The sequence below is a fragment of the Plasmodium coatneyi genome, chromosome 10 (assembly GCF_001680005.1).
Source record: "Plasmodium coatneyi strain Hackeri chromosome 10, complete sequence".
Taxonomy (NCBI): Eukaryota; Apicomplexa; class Aconoidasida; order Haemosporida; family Plasmodiidae; genus Plasmodium; species Plasmodium coatneyi.
The window spans coordinates 57,709-73,515 of NC_033565.1; the positions used below are offsets into that span (position 1 = coordinate 57,709).

At 37.8% G+C, this 15,807-nt stretch overlaps 3 protein-coding genes across 3 annotated transcripts; 2 read left to right on the forward strand and 1 right to left on the reverse strand.

Annotated features, from left to right (window-relative positions):
• Positions 1 to 424: 424 nt before the first annotated feature.
• PCOAH_00028310 (SICA antigen) lies at positions 425 to 4,853 on the forward strand (the record flags this gene model as incomplete). Its single annotated transcript, XM_020059636.1, has 7 exons — positions 425 to 633; positions 801 to 892; positions 1,257 to 1,348; positions 1,496 to 2,048; positions 2,276 to 3,063; positions 3,224 to 4,111; positions 4,329 to 4,853. The coding sequence occupies 7 exons, from the start codon at positions 425 to 427 to the stop codon at positions 4,851 to 4,853; spliced, it is 3,147 nt and encodes a 1,048-aa protein (XP_019915353.1).
• A 6-nt stretch (positions 4,854 to 4,859) lies between these two features.
• PCOAH_00028320 (SICA antigen) lies at positions 4,860 to 12,644 on the forward strand (the record flags this gene model as incomplete). Its single annotated transcript, XM_020059637.1, has 3 exons — positions 4,860 to 4,883; positions 11,496 to 11,606; positions 12,204 to 12,644. 3 exons carry the CDS (start codon positions 4,860 to 4,862, stop codon positions 12,642 to 12,644), a joined length of 576 nt encoding a protein of 191 aa, XP_019915256.1.
• Positions 12,645 to 13,615: 971 nt separating this feature from the next.
• On the reverse strand, positions 13,616 to 15,008 carry PCOAH_00028330 (KIR protein; the record flags this gene model as incomplete). Its single annotated transcript, XM_020059638.1, has 3 exons — positions 13,616 to 13,909; positions 14,103 to 14,870; positions 14,997 to 15,008. 3 exons carry the CDS (start codon positions 15,006 to 15,008, stop codon positions 13,616 to 13,618), a joined length of 1,074 nt encoding a protein of 357 aa, XP_019915503.1.
• Between the last annotated feature and the right edge of the window lie 799 nt (positions 15,009 to 15,807).

A 15,807-nucleotide genomic window follows, 5' to 3' on the forward strand; every position in this document is an offset into this window, starting at 1 on the left:
GTTGAAGAAAAAAAGGTCGTTTCCTTTAGGGAGGGATACACCCGAAGGGTGTATAAAAAAAAAAGAAGAGAAAAAAAAAAAGTTTTAGGTAATAAAAAGAAGAGAAAAAAATGTGTCAAAAAGGAAGATTTAAAAAGAAAAAGAAGAATAAAGAAAAGGTGTAAGGGAAGAAGGTTTAAGGAAGAAAAAAAGAAGAAGAAACCTTGTAAAGATAGAAGTTTTGAGGTGTAAAGAAGGAGGTTTTAAGGTGTAAGGAAGGAAGGTTTAAGGTGTAAAGAAGGAAGGTTTAAGGAAGAAAGAATGTATGTGTACATTCTGTTGTACACACATGTAGATACTTAGTGAAATACTCTTTTCCATTTAGTAAGTATCGATTCCATTCATTGAATAAATAGTGTGGTAAAAAAAAAATAAAATGGTAAAAATGGCTCCACCGAAGACGAGTGAATATGAACAAGACCATACAAAGGTAGAGGAGGAAGCGGGAGATGATGCTGCGCATGGTCTGCGAACTGCAGCAAGTAGCGCAGAAAGTGCAAGTAACAAAGTTCATGGACGTAGGAAGAGAGACACTATATATATAGTCGGTGGAGGAATACCCGGAGTAAGAGTAAAGCATGTTCCAAATGAAGGGTATGGTTACGATTACTGATATATTTATATGTATATATAGATATGTGTACATATATATATATGCTTTAAAAAATAGTGGTTGTACGATAAAAAAAAAAAAAAAAAAAAAAAAAAAAGTATTTTCTCTTTCTCATTCTCTGTTCTTTTTTTCCCCGTCCTTCCTATAGGCAAGGTAAACATGATTTAATTCTGGAATTCGGTGGAAGGAGGGACCTCAACCACCTAACACAACCCACCTACCGTCACGACTACGATGGGGGTGGGGGTTGGTGGGTTGTTAGGGTGGTGGTAGGTGGAAGGAAGGAAGGTTGTTAGGTGGGTGAATGAGAATCTTTGTTTGGTTGGTGGAAGGAAAGGTTGTTAGGTGGGTGGTAGGTGAGTTGTTAGGGTGGTAGAGTGGAAGGAAGGTTGTTAAGGTGGTAGGGTGGAGGAAAGGATTTTTAGGGTGATGGTAGGTGGGTTGTTAGGGTGGTTGGTAATAGGTGCTTTGTTAGGGTGGTGGTAGGTGCTTTGTTGTGGCGGTTGAGGTGCCCCTTCCACACTGTACTACCATTTTACCATACTTCCATTACCTTGTGTACTATTTATTCCTACTTCCACTTTTTTGCCCCCTTTTCTTACAGATGTTACCTGTGGCAAGCCTCAATTACAGCAAAGCTTAAAGACTCTTATAGAGAACTGGCATAAGGACAGGAATAAACAAAATAGAGAGTGGGTAAGGATAGTTACCCTTCATTTTGATCGGAGGCAGCACAAATAAACATAAAGGAATGTATATTATTGAAACGAAGCATCAATGAACTTTTCGTGTAGGTATAAATTGTATGCACATGTTCCATGTTTTCTTCTTCTTTATTGACAGGACCAAGTGTGGGAAGAAATCGAAGGAAGGGTCGAGCTACTCTCCGAAGATATATCAAAGCATAAAGAAAGTATGAAAAAATATTGTAATGACCCCAGTGTGAAAGGAAAAACTTGGACAGAAGCAGATAGTAATGCTTGTATGCTCATCACTGCAGGATTAAAGCATATATACGAAATTAAAGAGGACACGGGCAAAAATGGCGAACAGGCCAGAAAGAATAATAGAACCTTCAGGGCCACTGCGGCATGTATCATATTGAATGAACTCATAAAAAAATTAGAAAAAAAGGCAAAATCCTGTACCCAGATAATAAGCATAAAGGAAGGCATAAAACAAGCCTTTAAGGTCAGTAAAGAAATTAAGAAAGCTGTGTGCGATAATGATTTTGACTGTTTTGAGTGCACACAACAGCAGGACTATTCAAACTGTACAATGAACAAAGAACGAGTGGGAGAGAAATTAAAGACGAAAATCGATAAGGACGAAAAAATAAAAGAAGCACTCGGAGAGATATATCCACCTTCCGACCCCAACTCCCCCACTGGAACAGGTTATACAAAGAAAAAACCCTAGAAGGGAACAGGGAACTAGGAAGGGGAACGGGGAAGAAACGAATACCCATGCATTCCTTCATCATCCTTCTTTCCAACACCCCTAACAACCTATATTCCCTTACGAATTACCTTCCTCCTCCTTAGACACACCTTTCCTTCCTTAGATCCCTTCCTTCCTCTTTAAACACTCTGTTCTTCCTCCTTAAACCCTCCTTCCTTACAGCCACTATTGGGGAATGGTTTACGCAGTTTTCCACTAATGTAACAGAAAAAGACAAGGAACAGTATGAGGAACTCGGGGCCCTTTTAGCCTTGTGTGAGCAGAATGAAGATGAAGAATCCTCTGGTAAGTGGGACAGGGAAAAGTACGGAAGCTTCTGTGAAATTATGATAAAAAATATAATATTGACGACAGCCGTTCCAAAGCAATATAAAAACGAAAAGGGAAAAACATCATGTCAGAAGATCGTAAAAGGAATTCCTGTATGTGATTTATTAAAAGTATGGATGTATTATATGCCTTTCTTCTGTGCTCCAAAGGAAGTTATAGAAGAGGCCCTTAGCCAAGTTAAAACTGTAAGGGAAGCATTAAATAAGAATCAGAACTATGTGCACTGCACTTATGATGATGCACTAAAAATTCCTTACGGAGGCGGAAATGATATGGGAAGTGAAGCGTACGACCTATTTGGCACAAGTACATTATATAACATGATGAAAAAAACAACTAACAAGAAAGAATGGTGCAAAAACGCTCCTGCGGGTGCTCCTGTTGCACGGGCTGATAAGGATACACCTGATCGAGTGGTCCCCAGTGATGACGCCTCAAATAAATTCAAAGAAATTGTTGAGCAACTTGAGGAAGTATTAGAACAGGAGGAGAAGGCAACATCCCCAGCAAAGTCACCCTCAGTTGATGACTGTAATGGTAAAACCTCCTGTGAATTTGTTAAGTGTATAGCAGATGAATGGGCACGGATCAGATCACACGGACCTTCAAAGAAGCCAGAGGTCAGAAGAGGGGGGGTGTTTATATATTTTTGTCCTTACGGTCTAACCATACACAATGAATATAAAAAGGGGGGAAGTATATATACTTCAAAAGGAGAACGGATAAATATGTCGTGTAGTTATTCAATATATGTACATGCTCCTTTTTTTCTGTTGACAGAGTGATGTTTGGAATGACTTCCCCGATATATTGAAAAGCTTGTCTAATGCTATGACCAACGGGCAGGGGACAAACGAAAAAGAATGCGAAGGCATTAATGTGGCAGATTCTACAAAGGAAGAAGCAAATAAAAAAGCATGTAATTATATTGTTAAAGGGTTAACATATATATATGGTATTGACTTGTCTTATGATTCGGTTAAGCAGGCCAACCCTTATCTCAACAAAAGGTTTCAGCAAACTATGGCATGTCTTTTATTAAATGAATTCGCAAAACAAATGAAAAGTAAGTGCCCTGATTCGAAAGCAGGCATAGACAAAGGATTCGAATCTTGGGAACAAATTAAAGGAAAAAAATGCACGAATACTAGTTATCCATGTGTTGATTGCAAATGGGAAGAAGGCGACTATTCAGATTGCACAATAGGCAATGAACAAGTAAAGGACAAAGTAAAAGGAATACTAGATACGAATGACAACATAAAGAAAACTTTGGAGGACATATGTAAGAAGGATGCGCCACCAGAAAAGACAGAAAAAACGCAAGATACAGTACAACAACCTTCAGAGGAGGACGATGATGAACCCCCACCTCTTCCTGCTGTTCCTAACGGGGATCAGGATGAACCTTCTGTAGATCCCGGTCCTGTTCCAGGGGGTGAACCTCATGCTGAAGCAGAACCTATTCCCGGGAATACTGATCCAAACCAATCTCCTCAAGAACCTGCTGCTGCTGGAGATACTCATCTAGGTGCTGGAGGTGCCAGTTCCATTCCTGACACCCCTTCCCCTTCCAAACTTACTAGCAAGATTGACCTCCCTACATCATACCTTCCTTTAATTCCTTCGGTGACTGGTATCCTTGTTATGAGTTATCTCCTTTGGAAGGTAAGGAAAAAAAAAAAAAATAAAATAAAAGAACAAAGGAAAAAAAAGAAAAAGGACTGAATAAGAGAAAGAATGAATAAATACATGAGTGGATAAGGGTGTAGGATTTCGCATTTTAGGGTGTGTGTATGTAGTAATTACTGTTGCGTGAATAAAACATTTCACACCCCTATTAAAGAATCATTTTCTTCTCTTTTTTTTTTTTTTTTTTGTTTAGTATTTTGCCTTTCTTGGTAAGAGAAGAAAACGTTATCGAAGAGCTCATCAAGTAAATGGTCCAACCATACAGGAACAACTCCTTGCTTATGTGGAGGAAGGTGGTCCACATGAATATTACATTGTGAAGGAACGCAAACCTCGTTCTACGCCTATGAAAAGGAGAAAAAAACGGGGCGTTCGTCGTCGTGCTGGTCGATGTGGTGTACGTCGCCGCATGATTATTGATATTCACTTAGAAGTCTTAAACGAATGTCAAAAAGGCGATCTGCATTCGAAGAAGGAAGACTTTTTTAAAATTTTGGTTCAAGAATTTATGGGAAGTGAGTTCATAAAAGAAGAACCTGTTCCTCAGGAACAGGTTCAGGATTCGTGTTCCGCGTTTAGGGTTAATTTTCCTATGGAACAGGTCCCAAGTTCAGATTCCGGTTTTAGTGAAGAAGACTTTATTCCTAAGGAAGATGTTCCTGTGGAACAGGTTCCATGTTCGGATTCCGGTTTTAGGGGAGGAAGACTTTGTTCTTAAAGAAGGATGTTCCTATGGAACAGGTTCCATGTTCAGATTCCGTGTTTAGGGAAGGAAGACTTTGTTCTCGAGGAAAGTGTTCCTAAGCAATATGTTCCTCAGGAACAGGTTCGAAAGTGCAGATTCCGGTTTTTAGGGTGTAGTAAATATTATTCTTTTTTTTTTTTATTTTTTCGTTTTGTGTATATCATGAAAGTGTTTGCGTGTTCATGTGTAATTAATATAAAGGGGAAGAAAAAAAATTTTCCCGACTTTATTTTGATTTGATTTGGTAAAATTTTTTTTTCTTGCAGATAAAAAAATGCTTATTCATTCTTTTATAAAAATTTTTTAACTTCATAAATTTTTTTTGTTTGTTTTTTAAAATACAAAAATATTTCTTTGAAGAAGGTCAGCACCTTCCTTTTTTTTTTGTGTCCTTTTCACGTGCCCCCTTTCTGGGATTATTCTTTCCTTATGTGCTTATTCAAACATACCAATGGAAGGAAGGAAAGAAAAGGAAGGAAAGAAAAGGAAGGAAAGAAAAGGAAGGAAAGAAAAGGAAGGAAAGAAAAGGAAGGAAAGAAAAGGAAGGAAAGAAAAGGAAGGAAAGAAAAGGAAGGAAAGAAAAGGAAGGAAAGAAAAGGAAGGAAAGAAAAGGAAGGAAAAAAAAGGAAGGAAAAAAAAGGAAGGAAAAAAAAGGAAGGAAAAAAAAGGAAGGAAAAAAAGGAAGGAAAAAAAAGGAAGGAAAGGGAAAGAAAGGAAGAATGGTAATTTTTGCTTCTTTCCATACACACACTGCATAAGCTCTATTATGGTCATTTATGTGCCTCCCCCTCTTGAGGGAAGAGGCACACACTCATTCAACATTCCAGATGAGTGTTACATTACAATGGTGTTACATTCCAAAGTGTTCCACATACGATGTAACCTTATATTCGACCGTAACTTACATTAGGGTGACCTGGAGTACTATTATTTGTGGTATTTGTTCCTGCTCCTGTTCTTGTTCCTCTTTTGGGTGGTGATCTATCATATATGGTAGAAGTATCTTCTGTGGAATCTGCTATGGTTGAATCTGCTCTGGAGACGTCCGCTAATGTGTCGAATTCATTCCTGATGGTGGATCTTCTTCTTCTATTACTTCTTCTGCTATTTCCTCCATTTCCAGAAGTGTGGTTACCAAACCAGGAAGACCATGGTTTATACTCAAGGGAAGGAAGATTGTTAAGTATGGTTGTTGGAAGGAGTGTTGTTAGGTGGTAGTGCGGTAGGGTGGAAGGAAGGGTTGTTAGGTGGTAGATGGGTTGTTAGGACGAAGGAAGGGTTAGGTGTATTAGGATGATGGTATAAGGGGGTATTAGAATGAAGGGGTTAGGGGTGGTAGGTGATAGGTGGGTTGTTAACTGCTAGGTGAGTCCTTAGGGTGATGGTAGGTGGGTTGTTAGGTGGTAGGAAGGTGGTTTTAGGTGTCTTGTTAGGATGGTGGTAGGTGGGTTGTTAGGTGGTTGGGTGGTAGATGGTAGGTGGTTCTTGGTAGGTGGGTTGTTAGGTGGTTGGTGGTAGGTGGAAGGAAGGTTGTTCGGGGTGGTAAAATGAAGGATGTTAGTGTTGGAAGGAAGGTTGTTAGGGGTAGTAGAATGATGTTGTTAGAGATGCTAGAATGATGTAGTTAGGGATGCTAGAATGATGTTTTTAGGGATGCTAGTATGATGTTTTTAGGGATGCTAGAATGATGTTGTTAGGGGTGGTAGAATGATGTTGTTATGTGTAGTATAATGATGTTGTTATGTGTAGTATAATGATGTTGTTATGTGTAGTATAATGATGTTGTTATGTGTAGTATAATGATGTTGTTATGTGTAGTATAATGATGTTGTTAGGGGTGGTAGAATGATGTTGTTAGGTGGGTGGGTGAAAGGAAGGTGGTGGTAGGTGGTAGATGGGTTGTTAGGTGGTAGGGTGGAAAGAAGGTTGTTACGGGGAAGAAAGGTTGTGTTAGGTGGGTGGTGGAAGGTTGTTAGTTGGGTGGTGGAAGGTTGTTAGGTGGGTGGTGGAAGGTTGTTAGTTGGGTGGTGGAAGGTTGTTAGGTGGGTGGTGGAAGGTTGTTAGTTGGGTGGTGGAAGGTTGTTAGGTGGGTGGTGGAAGGTTGTTAGGGATGGTAGAATGATGTTGTTAGGGATGGTAGAATGATGTTGTTAGGGGTGGTAGAATGATGTTGTTCGGAGTGTTAAAATGAAGGTTTAGGGCGTTAGGGTGAAGGTTCCGCGCATTAGAATGATGGTGTAGAGCTGTTAGAGTGAAGGTTCAGGTTGTGGGAATAGGGTTAAGGGTATTAGAGGGAAGGTTTAGGGTGTTGGAATAAAGTCCTTTTTTAGGATAAGGAATAACACTATGGCCTGTTATTTAGTTTTTTATGGGGAATATTCTTTTTCTTAAGGAAAAGAAAATAAGGTAGGAGCAAGAAGAAAAAAGAAAAAATGAGCAAGAGAAAAAAAGAACGGAAAAAAGAAAAAAGTGAGGGAAGAATGCAAAATGCATATGGAACGAGAGGAAGGAAGGTTATGTGCAAAAATTTTTTTTGCTTTAGTTATCTATTTAGAGAAAAAGAAGAAGAAAATGAAGGAAAAGGAGGAAAAATTTTTGAGATGGAGGAAAAATGGATAAAAGAAAAGAGGAGAGAAAAAAAAAAGAAAAAAAAAAAAGAAATGAAGGAAAAAAAAAGAGGGTTCAATATATGGGAGTAAGGTTAAGTATATGAGAATAGGGTACACATTGTTAGAATGAGAGTTCAGTGTATCGAGCAGGGTTAAGGATATGAGAATAGGGTTTAGGTTGTAGAGGTAGGGTTTAGGGTGTGGGTTTAAGGTTCTTTTCTATGTTATGTGAACAGCAATATGCCAGCTACTTAGCTCCTTAGGGGGGGGCGAAGAAGAAGAAAGGTTAGGAAGAAAGAAAGAAAGAAAGAAGGAGAGAAAGAAGGAAAGGAATTAATGAAATGAACGAAGGAAGGAAGATAAGATTAAGAAGAAGGAATGGAAGGAGAGTTGTATAGGGTATTAGAATGAAATCTTCCGAGTATAGGAGTAAGGTTCTGGTTGTGAGAGTAGGGTTGACCGTGGGGGGGTAGAGTTCTTTTCTAGGTTATTTGAATAGCAATATGGCCTGCTACTATGATCCTTAAGGAGAAGAACGGGAAGAGATGTAAGGAAAAAGAAAAGGTAAGAAAGAAGGAATGAATGAAAGGAAGGTAGTAACGAAGAAAGAAATGAAGGAAGAGAGGAAGGAAACAAAAAGGATGAGGAAGGAGAGTTGAATGGGTTATTAGGATGAACGTTCAGGGTGTAGGAGTAGGGTTTCGTGTATTAGGATAATGTTTCAGTGTATTAGATTGAAGGCTCACTGTGTGGAAATAGGTTTCAGAGTGTGGAAGTACGGTTCAGGATGTTAGAATAAGGGTTTAGGGTGTAAGAGTAGGGTTTAGGGTGTAAGAGTAGGGTTCAGGGTGTAAGAGTAGGGTTCAGGGTGTAAGAGTAGGGTTCAGGGTTCAGGGTTTAGGGTTTAGGGTGTACGAATATGTTTGAGTTTGTTAGAGTAGGTTTTTGGTGTGTGAGAGTGGGGTTCAAGGTGTGATAATTGGGTGTAGGTTCAGGGTTTAGGGTGTGAGAGTAAGGTTCCGGTTGTAGGACTGGAGTATATTTGGGGGTGTGATATTAATGATATTGCAAGTTATAGAACAACATTGTGGGTTGTTGTTTTGCATCTGGGCGGTGTATGTGCACTTTCTTTGCAGGAGGACGCACAAAGGAGAAATAAGTAAATTAAGAAAAATGGTTAAGGAAAAAAAAAAAAAAAAAAAAAAGAACGAATAAATTTAATATAGAGGAAAATAGGAAATGGAAGGTTAAGGAAAGTAGAAAGAAAAAATTCATGAAGAAAGCGAAGGAAGGATGAATGTGCGTCCTTTGTGTAAGCAATATGTGCATAATACTTAATGATGATGTAGTGTAATATTATTGTATTACATTACTGTTCCTAATTTGATAAGTATCAGAATTATGGAATAATGGCGAAAGTGCCCTCAGATGTAGAATTTCAAGAATTGAAGAGGAGGTGGTTGGAGGATAAAGGGCATGCTGCCAGTAGTAGGAATTTTGGGGAGGTATAATAATGTCATATTGACTACATGTGGAATTCATTTATACTGTTATATAGGGATGTATTATATTATTATAACAATATGTACACAATGAATAGTATGAACATGTATGAATTCGTTATCCTAATTTATAGACAATACTAGCAGTAACAATAGTAGGTTGGGTTAATGAGTTGCTGAAGAAAATGATGGACGGAGGTAGTATGGAACTCAGTAGGGAACTATGCAGAGGAATGAATGAAAAAGAAGGAAAAGGAATGACAGCGGTAGAAATAGAAGTGTGCGCATTCATTGTGAACAACTTATGGAACATAAGAACAGAAAGTGCAGATCACTGCAATAAGGGTGAAATTAATGCAGGAATGAGGGAATATGTCCGATGTACAGTAATGAACATATGGACATCTCTGTATTTATCTGAACACTGTGAAGCAACAAGTGCTGTAGGAGCTGCATTCGGTGCACTCAGGAATTTAGCGGACGGACTCGCTCTACCGGGGGGACTCATTTTACCGGTGTTGTGCGAAGAATGCAAACCCAAGAAGTTGGAACCCATGATGATAGGAGGTAAAAGTAGTATGTTAAATTATATTATTGGAGCTATGAAAGAGAATAAAAAAATTATGGATTTAATAAATTTAGAACCGAGAAAGAAGAACTGTGTAGGACACAGGAGTGCTGCATCAGCATCAGGTCTTCCGGACAACAGTGATATAATTACCATGGTAAACGGAATGCCACCAACGCTGCAACGACCAAAGGCAGCAAAGTCCGCCAGCACACGGCAACACGAATTTTTAATGAAATTACTGCTACAATGGATATTAGCAAGAACTGACAGGTGGAAGGGAGAATTACATGTAAGGAACTTCAAATATGAAAACGAGAGTAGAATGACAATATAAGAATACTGTTATGAAAAGTAATCCAAAGTATATGATGTAAGCAGGAAATAACCTATATGTACAAACAATACACATATATATGTATTCATGGTCATATATTTTATAGGAACTCATGTGGGAAGATCTGGCAATAGTGTTCAACGACATGATGAATAATATACTGGATGGTGCAGCAAATGACACGGGAATGTGTTCCATTATAAAGGGTGGGGACAATGTCGACATACAGAAGGAGTTATGTAAAATTTTAATAAGGATATTTATTTGGATGGATGGATTTAAGCAAAAACACGAAGGGGGATCGGCAGGTAGCACAGGGTACTACACATGGGAACCAGCACGGGGGACGGTAAAAACAGATGAAGAGTGGAATTTGCAACTTTATTTTAGATGTTTACTTGGAAAAGTAACTATGGTAAAAATGTTAAACGGACATTGTTATATGACGAAGGTGGCAGAAACAGTTAAGACTGGTTTGGGCAATTGGAGAAAAGGTCAGGGTAGGAGTGAAGGGAGTGGGAATCAATTCTGTGAGGAAGTGGATGTCGGGAGTTTAAAATTGGGAAAAGGGTTAATTTGGGGAAAAGTTAGTGATTGGATAGAAAAATATAGCAGACCGAAAGATGGAACGAGAGCACTAAGTGAAGTGCAGAAAGGAAATAGTTTACTGCATATAATAAAGAGGCAAGGGGAAAATTGCCGAGAGAAGGGTAAAGCGAAATTTGATCAAAAAATCCTAAAGACTTTAGGAATAGAAGCCTCTTCAAATGAAGACCTGAATCTGGAGGAAAAAAGTGAAACTTTCGACATGGATGTTCTGGAAGGACTAGTGGACGAAGCTCTGCATCAAACCCTTCAGGGAGTCCTAACACCAACAACATCATCAACAGAAGGTCCAGGTAGGTCTAAATCATCAGGGGATCCAGCACCGGCACCTGTGACAAAGCCATCGGACACTTCAGATACAATTAAAGTAAGTGAAAAGGATGCAAAGGAGAACCAAGCGGGTAAGTCTAACAGTAACTCTCAACAACCTGAAGCACTACCCCATCACATTCCTGACTTATCCACTGAGTGGATTCCGGAGGGTGCCACCAGGGATGTCACACGGATAATACGTATACAACAGGTATTTGGACTGTAAAAGACATAGATGCAATAACCACTGTTACCGAATCTACCCTTATTACCACAACCTCAGGTTCCAGTAACAATATTACAGGTAGCCCAGATCAACTTAGTAAACCGAGTTCCCCTGTTCCAGCATTAGCGGACAATGAGAACACTCAAGGTAAGAGCCATAAGAGTAAAGTGTGAGAGAAATAAAGGATGGAGCACTCCTGGAGGAAATGTTCACGGGGTGTGCACGCAACACTACAGACGTTATTACTCCTAATTTTACATTGAAAATAACACTTCCCCCCTTTAACCTATTTTTTAGCTGTACCAGATCTAGATAATTCTACTACTCAGAATACGGTTAATCAAGAAACAACTAGACAGGATGACAGTAACAAGGTTCCTAAGGATTCTGCTCCACGTGATCCTTCTGCTGCTGGCGGTGGAGGAGGGGATAATGCTGATTTAAGAACACCCAAGGCTCTTCCACGTACTGACAAGATTGACAACCTTTCGGAACTCTTTACCCCATACCTTCCTACAATCCCTGTCCTTATTGGCACTTCTGTCATAAGTTATCTCCTTTGGAAGGTAAGAAAAGAAAAAATTAATATTAGAAGAAAAGAAAAAAACAAAAAGAAAAAGAAAAAAAAAGGAGTTTAAGGAAAAAATAAATTAGCTAAAAAACAAATGTCAAAAAAAATTAACACCAAACATTTGTCCAATAAAAAAAAATGCCCTAATATAAATTTTGTCACACAGAAAAAATGTGACCAAAAAAAGAAATGCCCTAATATAAATTCGTCACACAGAAAAAATTGCACCCAAAAAAATTGTCCGAAAAAAAAAAAATGTGCCCTAATAAATTCGTCGCAGAAAAAATTGCCAAAAAAAAAAAAAATTTGTCAAAAAAAATTGTCCAAAGAAATGCCCCAATGTAAATTTGTCACACAGAAGCAAAATTGCACAAAAAAAAAAAAAAAAAAATGTCCAAAAAAGGAAAAAAAAAAAAAAAAAAGAATAAAGTTGAAAGAATCAGTGGGGTGTGTATGTGTAGGATTTCGCATTTTAGGGGTGTGTGTAGGATTTTACACCTGTGTTTTGAACTAGTAATTACTGTTGCATTAACAAAAATTTCACCCCTCTAAAAAAAACATTTTCTCCCTTTTTTTTCTTTTTTTTTTGTAGTATTTTGGAATGCTTGGTAAGAGAAGAAAACGTTACAGAAGAGCTCCTAGAGGACTTGGTCCAACTTTGGGAGAACAACTCCTTGACCATGTGGATGAGGATGGTCCACATGCATATACCTTAGTAAAGGAACGCAAACCTCGTTCTACGCCTATAAGAAGGAGGAAAAAACGTGCTGTTCGTCACGGTGCTGGTCCTCGTGGTGGTGTACGTCGCCGTATGGTTATTGATATTCATTTAGAAGTCTTAGACGAATGTCAAAATGGGGACCTGCATTCCACGAAGGAAGACTTCTTTGAAATTTTGGTTCAAGAATTTATGGGTTCCAATTTTAAGGAAGGAGAAAATGTCCCTGAGGAACAAGTTTCTATGGTTCATGTTCCTAAGGAACAGGTCCCAAGTTCAGATTATGTGTTTAGGGAGGAAAGACTTTGTTCCTAAGGAAGGGTCTGTTCTTAGGGAACAGGTTCCAAGTTCAAATTCCCGGTTTAGGATTGATGTTCCTAAGGAAAAGGTCCTATGGAACAGGTTCCAATGTTCAGATTGCGGATTTAGGGAAGAAAGACTTTGTTCCTAAGGAAGGGTCTGTTCTTAGGGAACAGGTTCCAAGTTCAAATTCCGGGTTTAGGATTGATGTTCCTAAGGAAAAGGTCCTATGGAACAGGTTCCAATCTTTAGATTGCGGATTTAGGGAGGAAAACATTGTTCCTGAGGAACAGCTTCCAAGTTCGATTTCCGGTTTAGGGAGGAAGACTTTGTTCCTGAGGAAAGAGGTTCAAAATTCAGATTTCGTGTTTTAGGGAGGAAGACTTTGTTCCAAAGGAAGATGTTCCTAAGGAGCAGTTTCCAAGTGCATATTCCGGGTTTTAGAGTGTAGTAAATATATTTTTTTTTTTTTTCGTTATTGCATGAAAGTGTTTACATTGTTCATGTGTAATGAATATAAGCCGGGAAAAAAAAAATTTTTCTTCCGCACTTCACTTTATTTTGATTTGTTTGGTAAAATTTCTTCTTTATTGCAGATTAAAAAAAATGCTTATTCATTTCGTTACAATAATTTTGACTTCATAAATTTTTTTTTAATTTTTTTTTTCGTCCATAAATATTTTTTCGAAAATGTCAGGACCTTTTTCCGCATCCGCGTTGGGTGTATTCTCTCCTTATGTCATTATTCAAACTTACAAATGAGAAGGAAAGAGAAGGAATGAATTATGAAGAAAACGAATAAAAAAAAAAAAAAAAAAAAAGAAAAAAAAAAAAAAAAGAAAGAGAAGGAAGGAATGAAAAGGAAGGAAGAAGAAAGGAAAAAGAGAAAAAGGAATGGAGGAAAAAGGAAGAGAAAGCTCATTCTGTTCTTTACGAACTGTATATGAACTGTGCGTGATGTTATTTATGTTCCCTTCCCTCAGGTGTTACATATTTTGATAACCTATATTTGGGCGACCTGACGGAGACCCATTTCTTCCTGATGTTCTTGCCTTTCCTTCCCTCTTAGGCTGTCTTGTGTACGCAGGAGAACGTAGTTTGGTGGAATGTTCTTCTTTTAAGTCACCTATTGTAGATGCTTCTGTAGAGTATTCTGTTAAGCTGTCTTCCGTGGACGAACCAAAGTTCTGTTCAGTTGATCTTCTCTTTCTTGTGTTCCTTCTTCCTCTCCTTCCATTTCCAGAAGTGTGGTTACCAAACCAAGAAGACCATGGTCTATACTGAACAGAAGGAAGGTTGTTAGGGTGGCGGTAGGTGGTAGGTGGGTTGATAGGTGGTGGGTGGTGGAAGGAAGGTTGTGTTAGGGGTGTTAGAAGGAGTGGTCTCAGTAGGAGGAAGGAAAGGGGGGGTTTAAGGAGGAAGGAAGAATATTAATAATATTGTTAATATTTCAATTTTTGCTGTAATTGTTACTTTATATAGCAGAAAAGGAAAAGCCGTCCCTGCTAAGGTTCCGAATATGGAAGAGATGGAAGAGGTAGTGGTGGCGCTGCGAACAGCTTCTTCTGTTTTGGAGAGTGCTGTTTTTGCTTCAGACTCTATTCTGTGCTGTGCATTTTTTAATTGTGATTCAAAATTTCGCAGTTCTATCTGAACGGTGGTCCCATTTACTTTCCAAAAATGTTCACAGTAATTAGGATTAGAACTGCCTCCGATGGGACAATGTTTTCCCATTGCTTCTTTTGCTGCTTTGACTTTTTGGTAGTAGGTGTCACATTCCTCAATAACTTTGGATCCACCATTCTTTAATAATGCTAGTATAGTAGTATGATCATATAAGAAATCAAATACTGATTTCATGTGGTCAAAAGTGGTTTGGTCAACTTTATCACATATATTTTTACAGCCATTTTTATTAAATATTTTGGTCATCAGTTCTGAACAAATGTCATTTAGGTTATTTTTGAAGTCGCCACTTGGAGGGTCTTTAGATAATTGTTGCCCTATCCAAAAGTAGAGAAAATAGCAGAGTTCCTTTTGGAACAGTCTTTTTTTTTCATATTCGGTGTGAACGTAACATGCGGCGTTCATAATGTCATCAGCATGACCTTCCATCTTATTTTTTAAATCATTAAGGCCATTTAATTCTCCTGTTTTGCAGTCGTTTTTATGATTTACGTAGGTCTCCTCAAATTTTTCGTAGAAATTCTGATGAGAAGATAGCAGCTCTAAAAATGGATTCTACAAGTATAAGTAAGCAAGTACACATATATATTTATATACATACATATAAATATATATATATGTATGTATATATGTTTCCATTCCCCCTTATATACATTTCTTTCCTTCAGTGTTGTTCCTTACCGTTTCTGACATTGTTATTATGTATGTATTCTTCATATATAGTAAATTTATATGTTAAAAAGATTTGTGTAATAAGGTTGTGTTAAGAAAGGTTGTGTTAAAAGGTTGTTAGGAAGGTTGTGTTAGGAAGGTTGTGTTAGGAAGGTTGTGTTAGGAAGTTTGTTTTAAAAGGTTGTGTTAAAATGTTTGTGTTAAAAGGTTGTGTTAGGAAGGTTGTGCTGTGTTAGAAGGTTGTGTTGCTGCTGCTTCTTCCTATGTATTTAGAATAAGGGTCATTGTGTATATGTAAGTGTATGTATGCAAAAATTTTTGCAAGCTCTTCCAACAATAATTATGCAGAAAAGTTGAATCTTTATTACCCCTTAACATTACTGCACATTGCTCAAAATTTTTGTGAACAATTGTTCTACAGTACGTGCTACACACATATATACATAACAAATTACTCTATGCATATGTTATTAAAATGATAAAATATAAAACAAACTTATTTTTCAAATAGCAAAATAAAGGAAGGAAGGGGAAAGAATAAAAATCCCATTTCCCCTATACATTCTTCATGCGTTAAGTGTATTATTATTCGCTCAGGGTATTTTTATGTGTTCATTCTATTACATTATTGTGTTGTGTCGTATGGGACTATTGAAAAGAATCGTTCCCGTTTTTTTTTTTTTTTAAACTTAACTTGTATTTTATTCATTTATTGCGTTCATATAGGGAAGGGAGTGTGCAATTTTTCTTTCCTTAGGTGAAAATTTTAATATATATACTACTTATTTTATGTTTTATTGTTGTTTGAAAGGAAGGGAGG